We start from the raw sequence: 11,518 nt of genomic DNA on the forward strand, positions 1-11,518 counted from the left end.
GCTTCCTCTGGCGGTCTGGCCTTACCTGTATCACATAAGGTGGTTGCCTAGGTGGTAAGTTGCTAGATACCCTGTGATTATAATATAGGAAACATTTATAGTACATTTTGCTAAAAGTCTATTTTATAGAAACTAAATACGGCTAGAGAATATAAGTAAAATTGTTGAAAGGTGATTATTATCATAAAAACATTTTCCCTGAAAATGATATTGTAGATTATTACATAATTTAATCATATATATTAACTTAAACATATCAAACATCTAATGCTTCATAATATCATGTGTAAATGAAAATGTGTTCATATGATGATATGAAATACCGACCCATTTGCAGAGAGAAAAAGGACTTTATTTTCATTTCTTTTCGAAAATTGTTATTTTGTTTTTTTCCCCCCGAAATGCAGGCTTTTCCGGTTGTCCTTTCGGATTTTTCTTTGGCCTTCACAATTCACACACACTCCAATAATCAATACACTGATTACACTCCACAGTAGAAAAAGAGAATGCGAGAACTTCCATGGTCTTCCTCTTATTCCCCTCCCTTTTAATTTAAAAAACACACTAATCCCTCTCTTCTACACACACTATTTTGGTAGATTACCCCCCATTTAACCCCATCTCAAAATTAAATACTGACCAAATACTTGTTTTTTTTTTTTATCTGAGTTCTCTTAAAAGAAAAGTTGGAAATTTTAATTAAAGGTTGGAGATGTGTCGCATACACGAGATAACATATCATTATAGATGAAAACTCACATACAGTTGTCTTCATGTGAAGTTAATAGTTGAAAACCGTTAAATGACAATTTAGTCAAACACATTAAATCATCTATCATTCTCAACTATTTTCACATAAGACAACTGCATGTGAGCTTTTACAATTATTATAACGATATAATATATGCACATTGAACACGTGGCTCATCATTCATTATGGTGGATTCTCCTTGGTGACTAGCCCCTTCAGGTAGAGCCATTTATGCATGGAAGGAAAAATACAAATTCCAGTGACAAACAAGTAATAGGTCTGTTGTATGTAATACATACATATGTAACCAGACTGAATAATGCAAATATATGTCTGAGCATGTAAGAATACCTGAGTCGGAGAACTATAGCTGAATCTACAAAGTACATTAATAATATCAGGAATGTGGTGTTCAAAACAAGTAACCACCAGTGACCCTTCCTCCATCACATAATGTTGGGCTCAGTTGCAGCATCCTTTCTAAAATTGAACAATTCAAATACAGGCAAGAACAGCAAGCAAATGAAATTTAACCTTGTGTAGAACATGAACCATTAATGCCAGCAAGCCAATGAAAAATTGAGTCCTAGACATGCTTGGGCGGATACAGTGATAGAGACAGAGAATTGTCTCATTGCTTTTCGAGCTTTGCTGCAGCAACCTCTTCTATGAGCTTCCACGTGGCTTCGTGTTTTAGTTTCCCCTCTTCCAGAATCGCTTCGTCCTCTCGGAACTTATTCAAGCACTCCTCAAAGAACTCGGGGTCAGCGTCCAACAGGATTTTACGAACATTAAGGGATAAGTTCTTGACTAGTTGATTCCAATGGGAAGTGCTACTTTTCTCCAATGCAGGGAATACAATAGGCAGTATTACTTTCCGGTTTTGTCTGATTAAACTCTCAATATGTTCATTGTTCCACAAGTATAGAGCCCTCTCTGCCACCTGCAAAAGAATACACACTCCTTTTGAATAACTTTTCTATTGCCATTAGGTATTATAGACCTGTGTCTCCCTTTAATGAAAAAAACCAGAAAGTGCCTATGAAGAGAAAAAAACACCATATTGAGACACTTCTGGTGTAAATGCTTCCTCAAACCAAATATTATTCCTTTTTCCACTAGCAGGTTAAAAAGTGACTATTGCCCAATCGATCATTAAAGGTGAAGACCATTTACTAAAAATGAGATAACTAAAGCTAGAATTTGGCAAATTTCAACATCTCATATTTTGCCATTTGTAACAAGCTACATGTCAATGGATCCAAATGAATTAGGAAATTACAACCAGATCAAGTTATTTTGCATGAGGTTAACTCAGGAAGAAAGGTGATAAAACCATAAGAAGTTGGACCTACTTTTTCAAGCAATTGCCCCCTCCATTGACTTAAAAAGAAAATGTCTAAAATAATATCAGGCATGCCAAACTATAGCATATGTGAAATTCCTGTGAACTATCCAGTTATCCACGATATTCACTGACCAACCCCAATACAGCCTCTGGCACAAAGATTGGATCTGTATAATTGGGTTAACTTTAAATAAAGTAAGATATATTACAAACTTACAATCAGAGCATGCAAGAATCACCAGCATGAGAATGCATTCAACTTTGGAAAACAATCTTCCACAATAGATTTGCAACACAAACAGAGCAGAAGTATAAGCTGATTACACTATAATTGGTCATTTACCTGAAAGTGTGAGCTACCCAGGCAACGGGAAATTTGGTAGAACAGAGGCACCATGCATCTTTGGAATTCTGGTGGCTGAGTAGCTTCCAGAACTTCCTCTAGCTCAGTGAGAAACATGACTTCTTTTGAGCTATTAGTGATTGGCCAGTATTTCAACAAACCCCTTATAACAGTATCTGCAAGCTTGCAGTCCTTTTCAACAAACTGCAAAATGCAGTATGACAACTGCTGATGGTACATAGCCAAGCATTTTGGTTTATGAAGAGGGATTAAAGCACGAACAAGAAACAATTTGTGCTCTTCTTTGAGTGGCAATGCAAATCCGTTAATTATACTTCCCAATACCTCAAGAAGCTCAGCAATCCCATTAAACTTTTCTGTTTCAAAAATAAATCGGAAGAATATGTTGTTGATAGATTTCCTAATAAATGGGCGATGAACCATAAACTTTCCATAGATCCGATGCAGGATAGTTTTCAGATATTCCCTCTCCCTAGGGTCCTCAGAATCAAAGAGATCTAACAATCTGAGAACGAACGAGTGATCAATGTATTTCTTAGCCAGCTTTGCATCAGTCTCAGGAGATGCAACAAACCTCAGAAGAAATTCATACACAATTTGCAAGTGAGACCAGGCCGGGTCTACCAGTGGTTCCTCATCTTCCAGATCAAATGCTTCTAGAACCTTGTTCTCACGGGGCTGTGGATTAAGTGACCTAAATAAGTTAGCAGATACCATCTGGATAACTTCTTGCATAACAGTTTCAGTAAATTTTCCATTTACAGAAGTGACATATTCCACCAGCTCAAGCAATGTCTGTCTTTTGATTTCTTTTTCCTTTAAATTCTTCGTCGGGTCGGTGAAGTCAAAAACTGCAGAGCACAACTTCAGTTTTCTGATAAATAAGCTTTGCTTCTCAGAGTTTACAACATCCCTAAAACTAGGCAACGCTTCATAAGGGGAACTTATTGAATTACCATTTAGTTTTGAGTTTACACCCGCATGAACTTTACTCCCATGATTATATGCTGACCTGAAAGCAGCATCAGGGTTGGAGACAGATGCGCTATTCGACACTATTGCTTCATTAGTCATAAGTCCAGGATCAGCCGTAATCAGGGACGGGGTTGATGAAGCCCCAAATTCACGATTGTCAGCAGACCTAGATGGCTTCCGAGGAAGCTTGCCCAGTATCTGTTTGATCATAATTTCAAATCTAAGCTAACACTAAACAACAGATAAACCTCCAACCAAAGTCAGATATATTTTCACCCTTTGGTGATGCATCCAATGCAACACCTATCCAAGCTTTTCACAGTGAAGGAGCTAAACCCAGAAGCATAACTAAAATACTCTTCAAGTCAGCATATAGACACACACAAAAAGGAGCTGTACAAATTGAAACACAAGGAAGATGTAGGACCAGTGGCAGTTCCCAAATAATGATTTAGACAGCAACCAGAAGCATCAAAGCAGAACCGTTTATGCTGAAACCTCGTCATCGTCACAAACTAGGGAAAACGGAAAACCCTTTTGCCTGAAAAGCAATAAAGAACCTTAATTTACACCTTCTGAACTCAAGTACTCAACTCAATAGAAATTAACCAAGTTGTGACTTCACTAGGGTAAAAGATAACATTTTTCCCCTCTTTTTTCTATCAGTGGAACTCGGCACAGTTCCATCTCCAGTATCAATACAAAGATTTCAAAAGCATACTAACCTTTCTCCAATAATCGTGAGGTAGATGGAAAATTAAGTGATGAGCGTGTGATCCAGAACAGCAACGTTGTACTCGTGCATAATTCCTTCATTCAAATGGCATCATCAAGTTATGGGACAAAAGTCAAAAGCGTGTGAGAGAAGTGAAGTTGGTTCTAGTGAGTTTAAGAACTTGCCCAGTAGCGGGAAATTGAAACACGAGTGAGAAAGAGAAAGGAAAATTGGGAAAAGAAGAATCTTTTGATTGTTTCCAGTTGAAGCAATTTGAAGACAAGCGGAAGAAGGAGGGGGGAAAGCCGGAAAGGACCCCACGAAATAATGAAATATCATCCAAATCAAATAAGATTTTAATTTTTATCCATGTAAAGCGGTAATGATATCTGTTTTTTTTTTTTTTTAATTTTCAATGTCTTTTATCTTTGAGTTTAATTATATTTAATGGTGTAAAATATTTTATATAATTATTTAATCATATTTATTATTTTAAATAATTATTTATATAATTAATATAAAAAATAATTATTTTTATTAATTTAATATTATATAAAATTATTTTATATAAATAGTACATTAAAATTAAATTTATTAAATAAAAAAATATAAAAGTAAAGCAAAGATGATAAAACCAAAATTGGGACCTCCTTGATAAACCCTTTCACTTTTGGAGTTTTGGACTTTTGGTTATTTAATTGCAACATCTCTTTGGGCTTTCTGTAATTACATGCCATCTCACCTTATGGATTTGTACCCGATTTTCTTTTAAAAATTATCTTTTCAAAATAATGAGAGGATAAGGTAATCTATAATTTTTCATTATGTAAATTATGCAAATTGGAGTGTCACATCTCCTGTCTAGAGGAGGAATGATAAATAAAATATTATACGACTTCGTTAATTGAAAAATTAAATTGAAGATTTATTCCCCTACAGTGTTTTCTTCTTCCTTGTAATTCCTACTGTTTGTATGCAATAATTTTTATGGTTAAGTTTTCAATTCTCATAATTTTTTTTATACTATGTTTTGTTTGGTTTAAGTACTATACAGTTTGAAAATTTTATTTTGTTCTTTAGAATTTTCAAAAATTAATTATTTTGGTTTTTATCATTCAGTTCAGGTCCCTCCAAATTATTATGATGATGGTTAAGTCATTTCTTTTCTGGGAAAAAATGATTATGTTGGATTTAGTATATGTTAGGTGACTTTTGTTGGCATGTAAATAACTCACTTTAAAAATAATATGGCCAAAAACACAAGCTTATTTTTTATGGAGAGTCAAATTAACAAAAGAAAGATTTTATAGAGACTCACAACTTATTCAACCCTTATTTTTATAAAAATTTTACTATAGTATTGTTTTTTCTAATCATGAACATGTATAACTAATTAATTATTAAACTGAAATATAACTAAGTTATATACAAAAAAAATGTATTAAACATAGAAGTAAAATGATCAAAATAAGAATAATAATATTCACTTTTGTTTTACCCGGCACAATATAGCAGTTGGGTGGTTGGTGGTGCAATAGAGTTACACAAGGGGGTGGATCCGTCAAGGGCTAAGGAAGGTAGTCGTCGAAGATTCGAGAGTTCAGAAAAAAGTAAAAATAAGAGTTTAATTTTGATGCATTTATTTTTTTGGATGACTATTCACGTGATTAATATAAAAAAGATAGTTATTTTTACTATAGTTATCAAATTCGGACCAGATCGACCTATTCGACCAAAAAATCAGTAAACCAAACTTAAAACCAATTCGATCCAAGCCAAACACCGTTCTCTCTATCGAACCAGTCAAATTTGGTATGACCCGATGAAAATCAGTCAAACTTGGATCACCCGTTCTGACCCACCCGGATCTACGGTGCACTAGCCTCAAATCGACCTATTCGACCAAAAAATCAGTAAATCAAACCTAAAATCGATTCGATCCAAGCCAAACACCGTTCTCTTTATCGAATCAGTCAAATCTGATATGATTCGATGAAAATCGGTCAAACTCGGATCACCCGTTCTGACCCACTCGAATCTACGGTGCACTAGCCCCTCAGCAGAAGTGTGGAAGAAACGCTTTATAAATGTACCAGGAGACTACAAGAGTCTGACCCGCCTGGATCTATGGTGCACCAGCCCTTCAATAGAAGTGTGAAAGAGATGCTCTATAAATATACTAATGGGCTACAAGAAAATAATCTATATATATCCATGCAGAGTTACTTCTTTACCATTAGATNNNNCAATTATCTTTAGATAATATAAAATAAAAATTACAAATTTCATAGTAATTAATTTTTTATTTTATCATTTTATAACTCTACTAACTTCGGATGAATTCTTTTCAGGAATAAAAAATCAGGGAAATGTTATTGTTGATCAAAATTTGGAGCATCAAACACCGTTTAAATGCCAATACATCATAGCATTGTCTAAAACCAATTAACCATGCATCCTGCATTAAAATCTACTGTTTCTCCTTTCTTTTCTTTCTTTTTTTTTTTTTTCCATTAATTCTTTTCAGTTGTGTACCCTTTAAAGTTTAAACCTTTGTGTGGGATCAAATTCCTTTTAACACTTGTATAGATATATCTTCAAGGTAAACTGATGGATGAAGTCTCGTAGTAATAGTAATTATCTTATTTCAAAGGCGTGTGTTACTTCGTTGACTTACATTCTCAATTAAATATAACATCAGCCAGTTATTTTTGTATCAAGAAGGAAGATATATACCCTCGAGTCTTGACTTTTGAGTCCCATATCCACATTAGATAACAAGTGATTGTGACAGAAAATGTTGAAAAGAGAGTTGTAATTTATAATGGTGGCAAAATACATCTCGAGTTTTCTTCAATTAGTCATATAATTACATTACAACAACTTCAAGTAGGGTAGTAATGTTTCCTCCAAAAAAAATATAAAGGAAAAAAGCCAACTTTCTCAAATATAACAATGACAACAGAATTGACCATTAATCATGTATTGTCACCTCATTAAGAGTTTGGTCAAACTCTTTTATTGAGATGACAATATATGATTTGATGTTAGTATAAATTTTTATATGGACAAAGAGAAATCAAAATTGAATCACAATAATTTGGCAAGGAGTATTGCTTATATGCAAACTCACCATCCATGCCACCAACATCAAGCAGCACAGCCACTCAGTTGTTGTTACTGTTGTATACACTCTTGTGCTGCTGTGTTACATGCTGCATAATATCTCAAAACCATACATCCCATTATCCATGAAGACAGTTCCATCAAGGAGCACCCAAATACTACGTTTCTTCAGGAAGCTGAAAAGATAAACTGAAGGATTTAGACATAAATTCAAAGTACACTATGCCATTGTTCTTGTAATAATGAAGAATCCAAAATACTTCAAGGAATGAATTACTCACAAGCATACCCTTAAGGCATCACATATTTCACTTAACAGAGTTTAAAATTTCAAGTGGCATAGGCTGACTTTAGAGCCAGTCACATAGGAAGCTACAGACTTTAACCTTTACATGAACAGGATTTATCATGGTTTGACCAAATTCTACATCATGTTGCCCCTACAGGTTTGATACAAACTGGGTTTAAGTTAGATCACAAGGTTTGCAAGGTACACTCTCAGAAGTTATAAAAAAAGGATTAAGGGTTTAAATGTGCCGAGTCTCGATATAAAACGATATTTTATATCGAACATTAGCTTTGGCTGCCACCCGGGAGCTAGGAAACATTCAACAAATTGGTTCTCTACTCCTATTCACCAATCCATTGCATGAAAAATATTAAAATACTACAAAATTCCTTAAAATTATCAGTTAATAGAGCAGAATAAATATCCCAGTTCTAACTAACCTGCAGATCTAATAATGGGTTATTGAACAAGCACGGCTTCACTACTTGCAGCCTTCTTTACAGCAAGTTCCTCTAATTGTTTCCAAGTGGCTACACGTCTTGCAGTGGCTTCATCTTGCTTTGCTTCATATTTGTCATATTCTAGCACACAGTCCTTGAATAGATCAGGATCAAGATCATAAAAGATCTTCCGCACGTTTAAGGTCAAACTATGGACAACCTGGTTCCAGTGATTTCTAGTATTTTTCTCCAATGCAGGGAAGATAATGGGAAGAATTACTTTACGATTTTGTTTGATTAAGCTCTGAATGTGATCATTATTCCACAAGAACAAAGCTCGTTCAGCCACCTGACACAGTTAAAACATGAGATTTAATGTACGTAGAATAGTATAATGCAGCTGAAGCTAGGCCATAGGTTTATGATAAATGACAACTATATTTTAATGATTTCATATCATTGGCGTTGCTTGATGAGATTTACACTACAAGGCCAATTAATTAGATTCATTTAAGCATATTGATAGTCAACAATATCTGATATTTGGAAGTAAAATCACAAACATATAGCTTATGTGGATCACAATTCACAGCATTAACTTCTAACAGTCAAATATTGTAAATAACAAGTTAGAAGTGCGAAGTCACACAATATGAAAGTGATACAGAGGTGACCTCTAACGCATAAGACATAAATTTAAAGAGGAACTTTCCTAAATTACTAGGAAAAAGATGTGCTAAAGTGAGTCATATGCTAGAAATGAAATCAATCTTGCTACATTCTAACGAATACGATTGACATCCAGTCATCAGGAATTCACTTAACAACCTAAGCTTTTGGGAAATCTATCCTCATGAACCTAGTGATCAAGAGTTTAATACTTCCTACATTCTTACTCTAAATTAAAACTAATTTTCACAATGTCTGGTCAAACTCAATGCTTCAAGTACAAAGAGCTTCCAAATGAGAGTGCATATTAAGGAAATTTTATGAGGGAGGAAGGAATGGGGTGCCTGAGAGAGTTGGGACCAGCACGTTAACGGCTTAATAGAAACATAAAACACACAATACAATACATTATAGCATATTATCGAATAACCTTTACAAGTTTCCAGCAAGATCAAAATCTCCAATCATGAAAATTGCATACCACCATTGGTTTTAATTTCTTAAAATCTTTTCCATACAGGTTTTGTAATCAGCATCCTTAATTATCCTCTGCATATTTAGCAGAATTGTGCACTCTGTAAGCAGTGAGGAACAACTAAGATTTCTTGTAAACTCACAGTGCTCATACAAGACGAGGTTCAAACACTAACACGTTCATGGAGATATGGCTCAAGGAAACAAAAAACTTCACAATGTCTTTATTATTGTTGCTTTTTAATTTGTTGTTGTTAAATTGAAAATATAGACCCAAAGATATAAGCAATAAAACCTTTGGTTGGTGAGTAATATGGATTCTTGACTGGAACAAACAAATGAATATCAAAAGGCAGAAAGCCAGAAACAACAAAAAGGGGAGAACAAGAGCATTAAGAATTCCCTACCTGAAAGTGGGGACTGTTCAAACAACGGGCAATACGCCGAAACAATGGCACCATACAGCGCTGGAATTCTGGAGGTTGAGTTACTTCCAAGATTTCTTCCAACTCTCCGAGGAACATGACTTCCTTTGAACTACTGGTTATTGGCCAGTACTTCAACAATCCCCTAATGATGGCATCTGCGAGTTTGCAATCTTTCTCTACAAATTGAGTAATGCAGTAAGATAATTGCTGATGATACATTGCTAAGCATTTTGGTTTGTGCAACGGAATCAATGCACGAACAAGGAACAGTTTATGCTCTTCTTTCAATGGCAAAGCAAAACCATTAATGATGCTGCCCAGTATTTCAAGGAGCTCAGCAATCCCATTATGTTTCTCCGTCTCAAAAATCAAACTGAAGAAGACATTATTGATGGCTTTCCTAATGAACGGGCGATGAACCATGAACTTGCCATAGATGCGATGCAAAGTCATCTTTAGGTACTCCCTTTCTCTGGGATCTTCGGAGTCAAACAACTCCAACAGCTTTAAAATGAGGGACTGATTAATGTACCTCTTAGCCAACTTTGCATCCAGTTCAGGTGATGCAACAAACCTCAGAAAAAGTTCATACACAACTTGCAAGTGAGGCCATGCAGCATCCATCGAAGGCTCATCGTCCTCCGCCTCAAGGCCTTCAACGAATTTGCTATCGCGCGGCTCAGGACTCAATGTTCTGAATATATTAGCAGACACCATTTTCACAACCTCCAATGTCACCACTTCGGTAAACTTGCCATGCGCAGAGGTCACATAATCCACCAATTCCACCAATGTCTGCCGCTTAATCTCCTTCTCATTGAGGTTCTTTGAAAGGTCAGTGAAGTCAAAAACAACCGTGCACAACCTTAGCTTCTTCACAAACAAAGCCTGCTTCTCAGAACTGTGAACATCCCTGAATGTAGGCAATGGTTCGTCATAGAGAGACATCAAATCCCCATTCAAACCCGATGATGCAACATTACCATGATTCTGATGATGCCCTGCATCTAAATCAGAATTTCCATGCAATGCAGAAGAAGAATTCCCCTGTTTTGAATGAACATGGTTTCCACTTCCACCATGTTCAGAACCTTTAGATGACTTACGAGGAAGCTTATTGAGTATCTGTTTGAACATAATAACAATAATAACAACAACAATGATTCAAAATGAGAAAACTAACACCCTCCAACAAATCTGAAAAAACAACACCAATTCTTGAAGCTTCCCTCGTAATATAACAATAACTCAATAAAATACAATCATGTTATGAACCGAATAGACACAAAGGTGGTTGTTTTCTGTTGCATAACGTGTTTCCTTATGCAGAAAGAGGATAAGGTAAAAAGAAGACATGCTCATCTGGGTATCAAAAGAAACCCCATTTTCCTGATTACTCTGCCCATGGTGATGGAGAAGACCCAGTTCTGAATCTCGTTCATTCGATGATTGAATTGAGAAGATGAACGAGGAAACCTTTTGCAAGTAATGCCCTTTCCTTTTCTTCTGTTTTGTTGGGGAAACCCCTTTAGATAAAGGATGAAGCTTTTTTGCAACAGAGAAATGAATTCAGAAACAAACAAAAACGTGTGTGTATGGTTGGGAAACAGAGATCACGAGGTTCACAATTCAGGAAATGGGGGAACTCAATCTTCTCCTTCGTTTTCAGAATGTTCTTCAGAATTCAGATTTTCCCTTCCTTTTTTCCTTTTATGTTTATATTTCAATTTTTTTTTTCTGGATGAAAATAGAAGAGAATTTTGCAAGTATCTATCTGTAAAAAGAACCCAAAAAAAAAAAAGGAAGGAATATTCAAAGAGAAAAAGAAAAATAGTAATAACAATAATAATAAAGGGCAAAAGCACATGCAGTGTAATACAAGCGTACATACAAATGATAATTTTTATAAAAAAAAGTACTAATAAAATAATTAAAGGGA

General features: G+C 35.1%; 2 protein-coding genes across 2 annotated transcripts; both read right to left on the bottom strand.

The window, feature by feature from the left end:
* Positions 906–4,491, bottom strand: LOC107632021 (serine/threonine protein phosphatase 2A 59 kDa regulatory subunit B' eta isoform). The gene is made up of 3 exons (XM_016335642.2): positions 4,164–4,491; positions 2,443–3,979; positions 906–1,694 (listed from the first exon to the last, which is right to left on the bottom strand). Exons 2-3 carry the CDS (start codon positions 3,646–3,648, stop codon positions 1,383–1,385), a joined length of 1,518 nt encoding a protein of 505 aa, XP_016191128.1. The 5' UTR covers positions 3,649–3,979; positions 4,164–4,491; the 3' UTR covers positions 906–1,382.
* On the bottom strand, positions 6,952–11,367 carry LOC107632020 (serine/threonine protein phosphatase 2A 59 kDa regulatory subunit B' eta isoform). Its single transcript, XM_016335641.2, has 3 exons — positions 9,559–11,367; positions 8,009–8,357; positions 6,952–7,455 (listed from the first exon to the last, which is right to left on the bottom strand). Exons 1-2 carry the CDS (start codon positions 10,714–10,716, stop codon positions 8,028–8,030), a joined length of 1,488 nt encoding a protein of 495 aa, XP_016191127.1. The 5' UTR covers positions 10,717–11,367; the 3' UTR covers positions 6,952–7,455; positions 8,009–8,027.

Source organism: Arachis ipaensis, chromosome B03 (assembly GCF_000816755.2).
Source record: "Arachis ipaensis cultivar K30076 chromosome B03, Araip1.1, whole genome shotgun sequence".
Lineage (NCBI taxonomy): Eukaryota > Viridiplantae > Streptophyta > Magnoliopsida > Fabales > Fabaceae > Arachis > Arachis ipaensis.

Bases quoted from the DNA above. Each gene is read 5' to 3' on its own strand.
- LOC107632021 (XM_016335642.2), bottom strand. From the start codon at position 3,648: ATGATCAAACAGATACTGGGCAAGCTTCCTCGGAAGCCATCTAGGTCT. The intron at 1,695-2,442 runs GTAAATGACCAA...ATTCTTTTGCAG, and splicing joins TGGGTAGCTCACACTTTCAG to GTGGCAGAGAGGGCTCTATA.
- LOC107632020 (XM_016335641.2), bottom strand. From the start codon at position 10,716: ATGTTCAAACAGATACTCAATAAGCTTCCTCGTAAGTCATCTAAAGGT. The intron at 8,358-9,558 runs GTAGGGAATTCT...TAACTGTGTCAG, and splicing joins TGAACAGTCCCCACTTTCAG to GTGGCTGAACGAGCTTTGTT.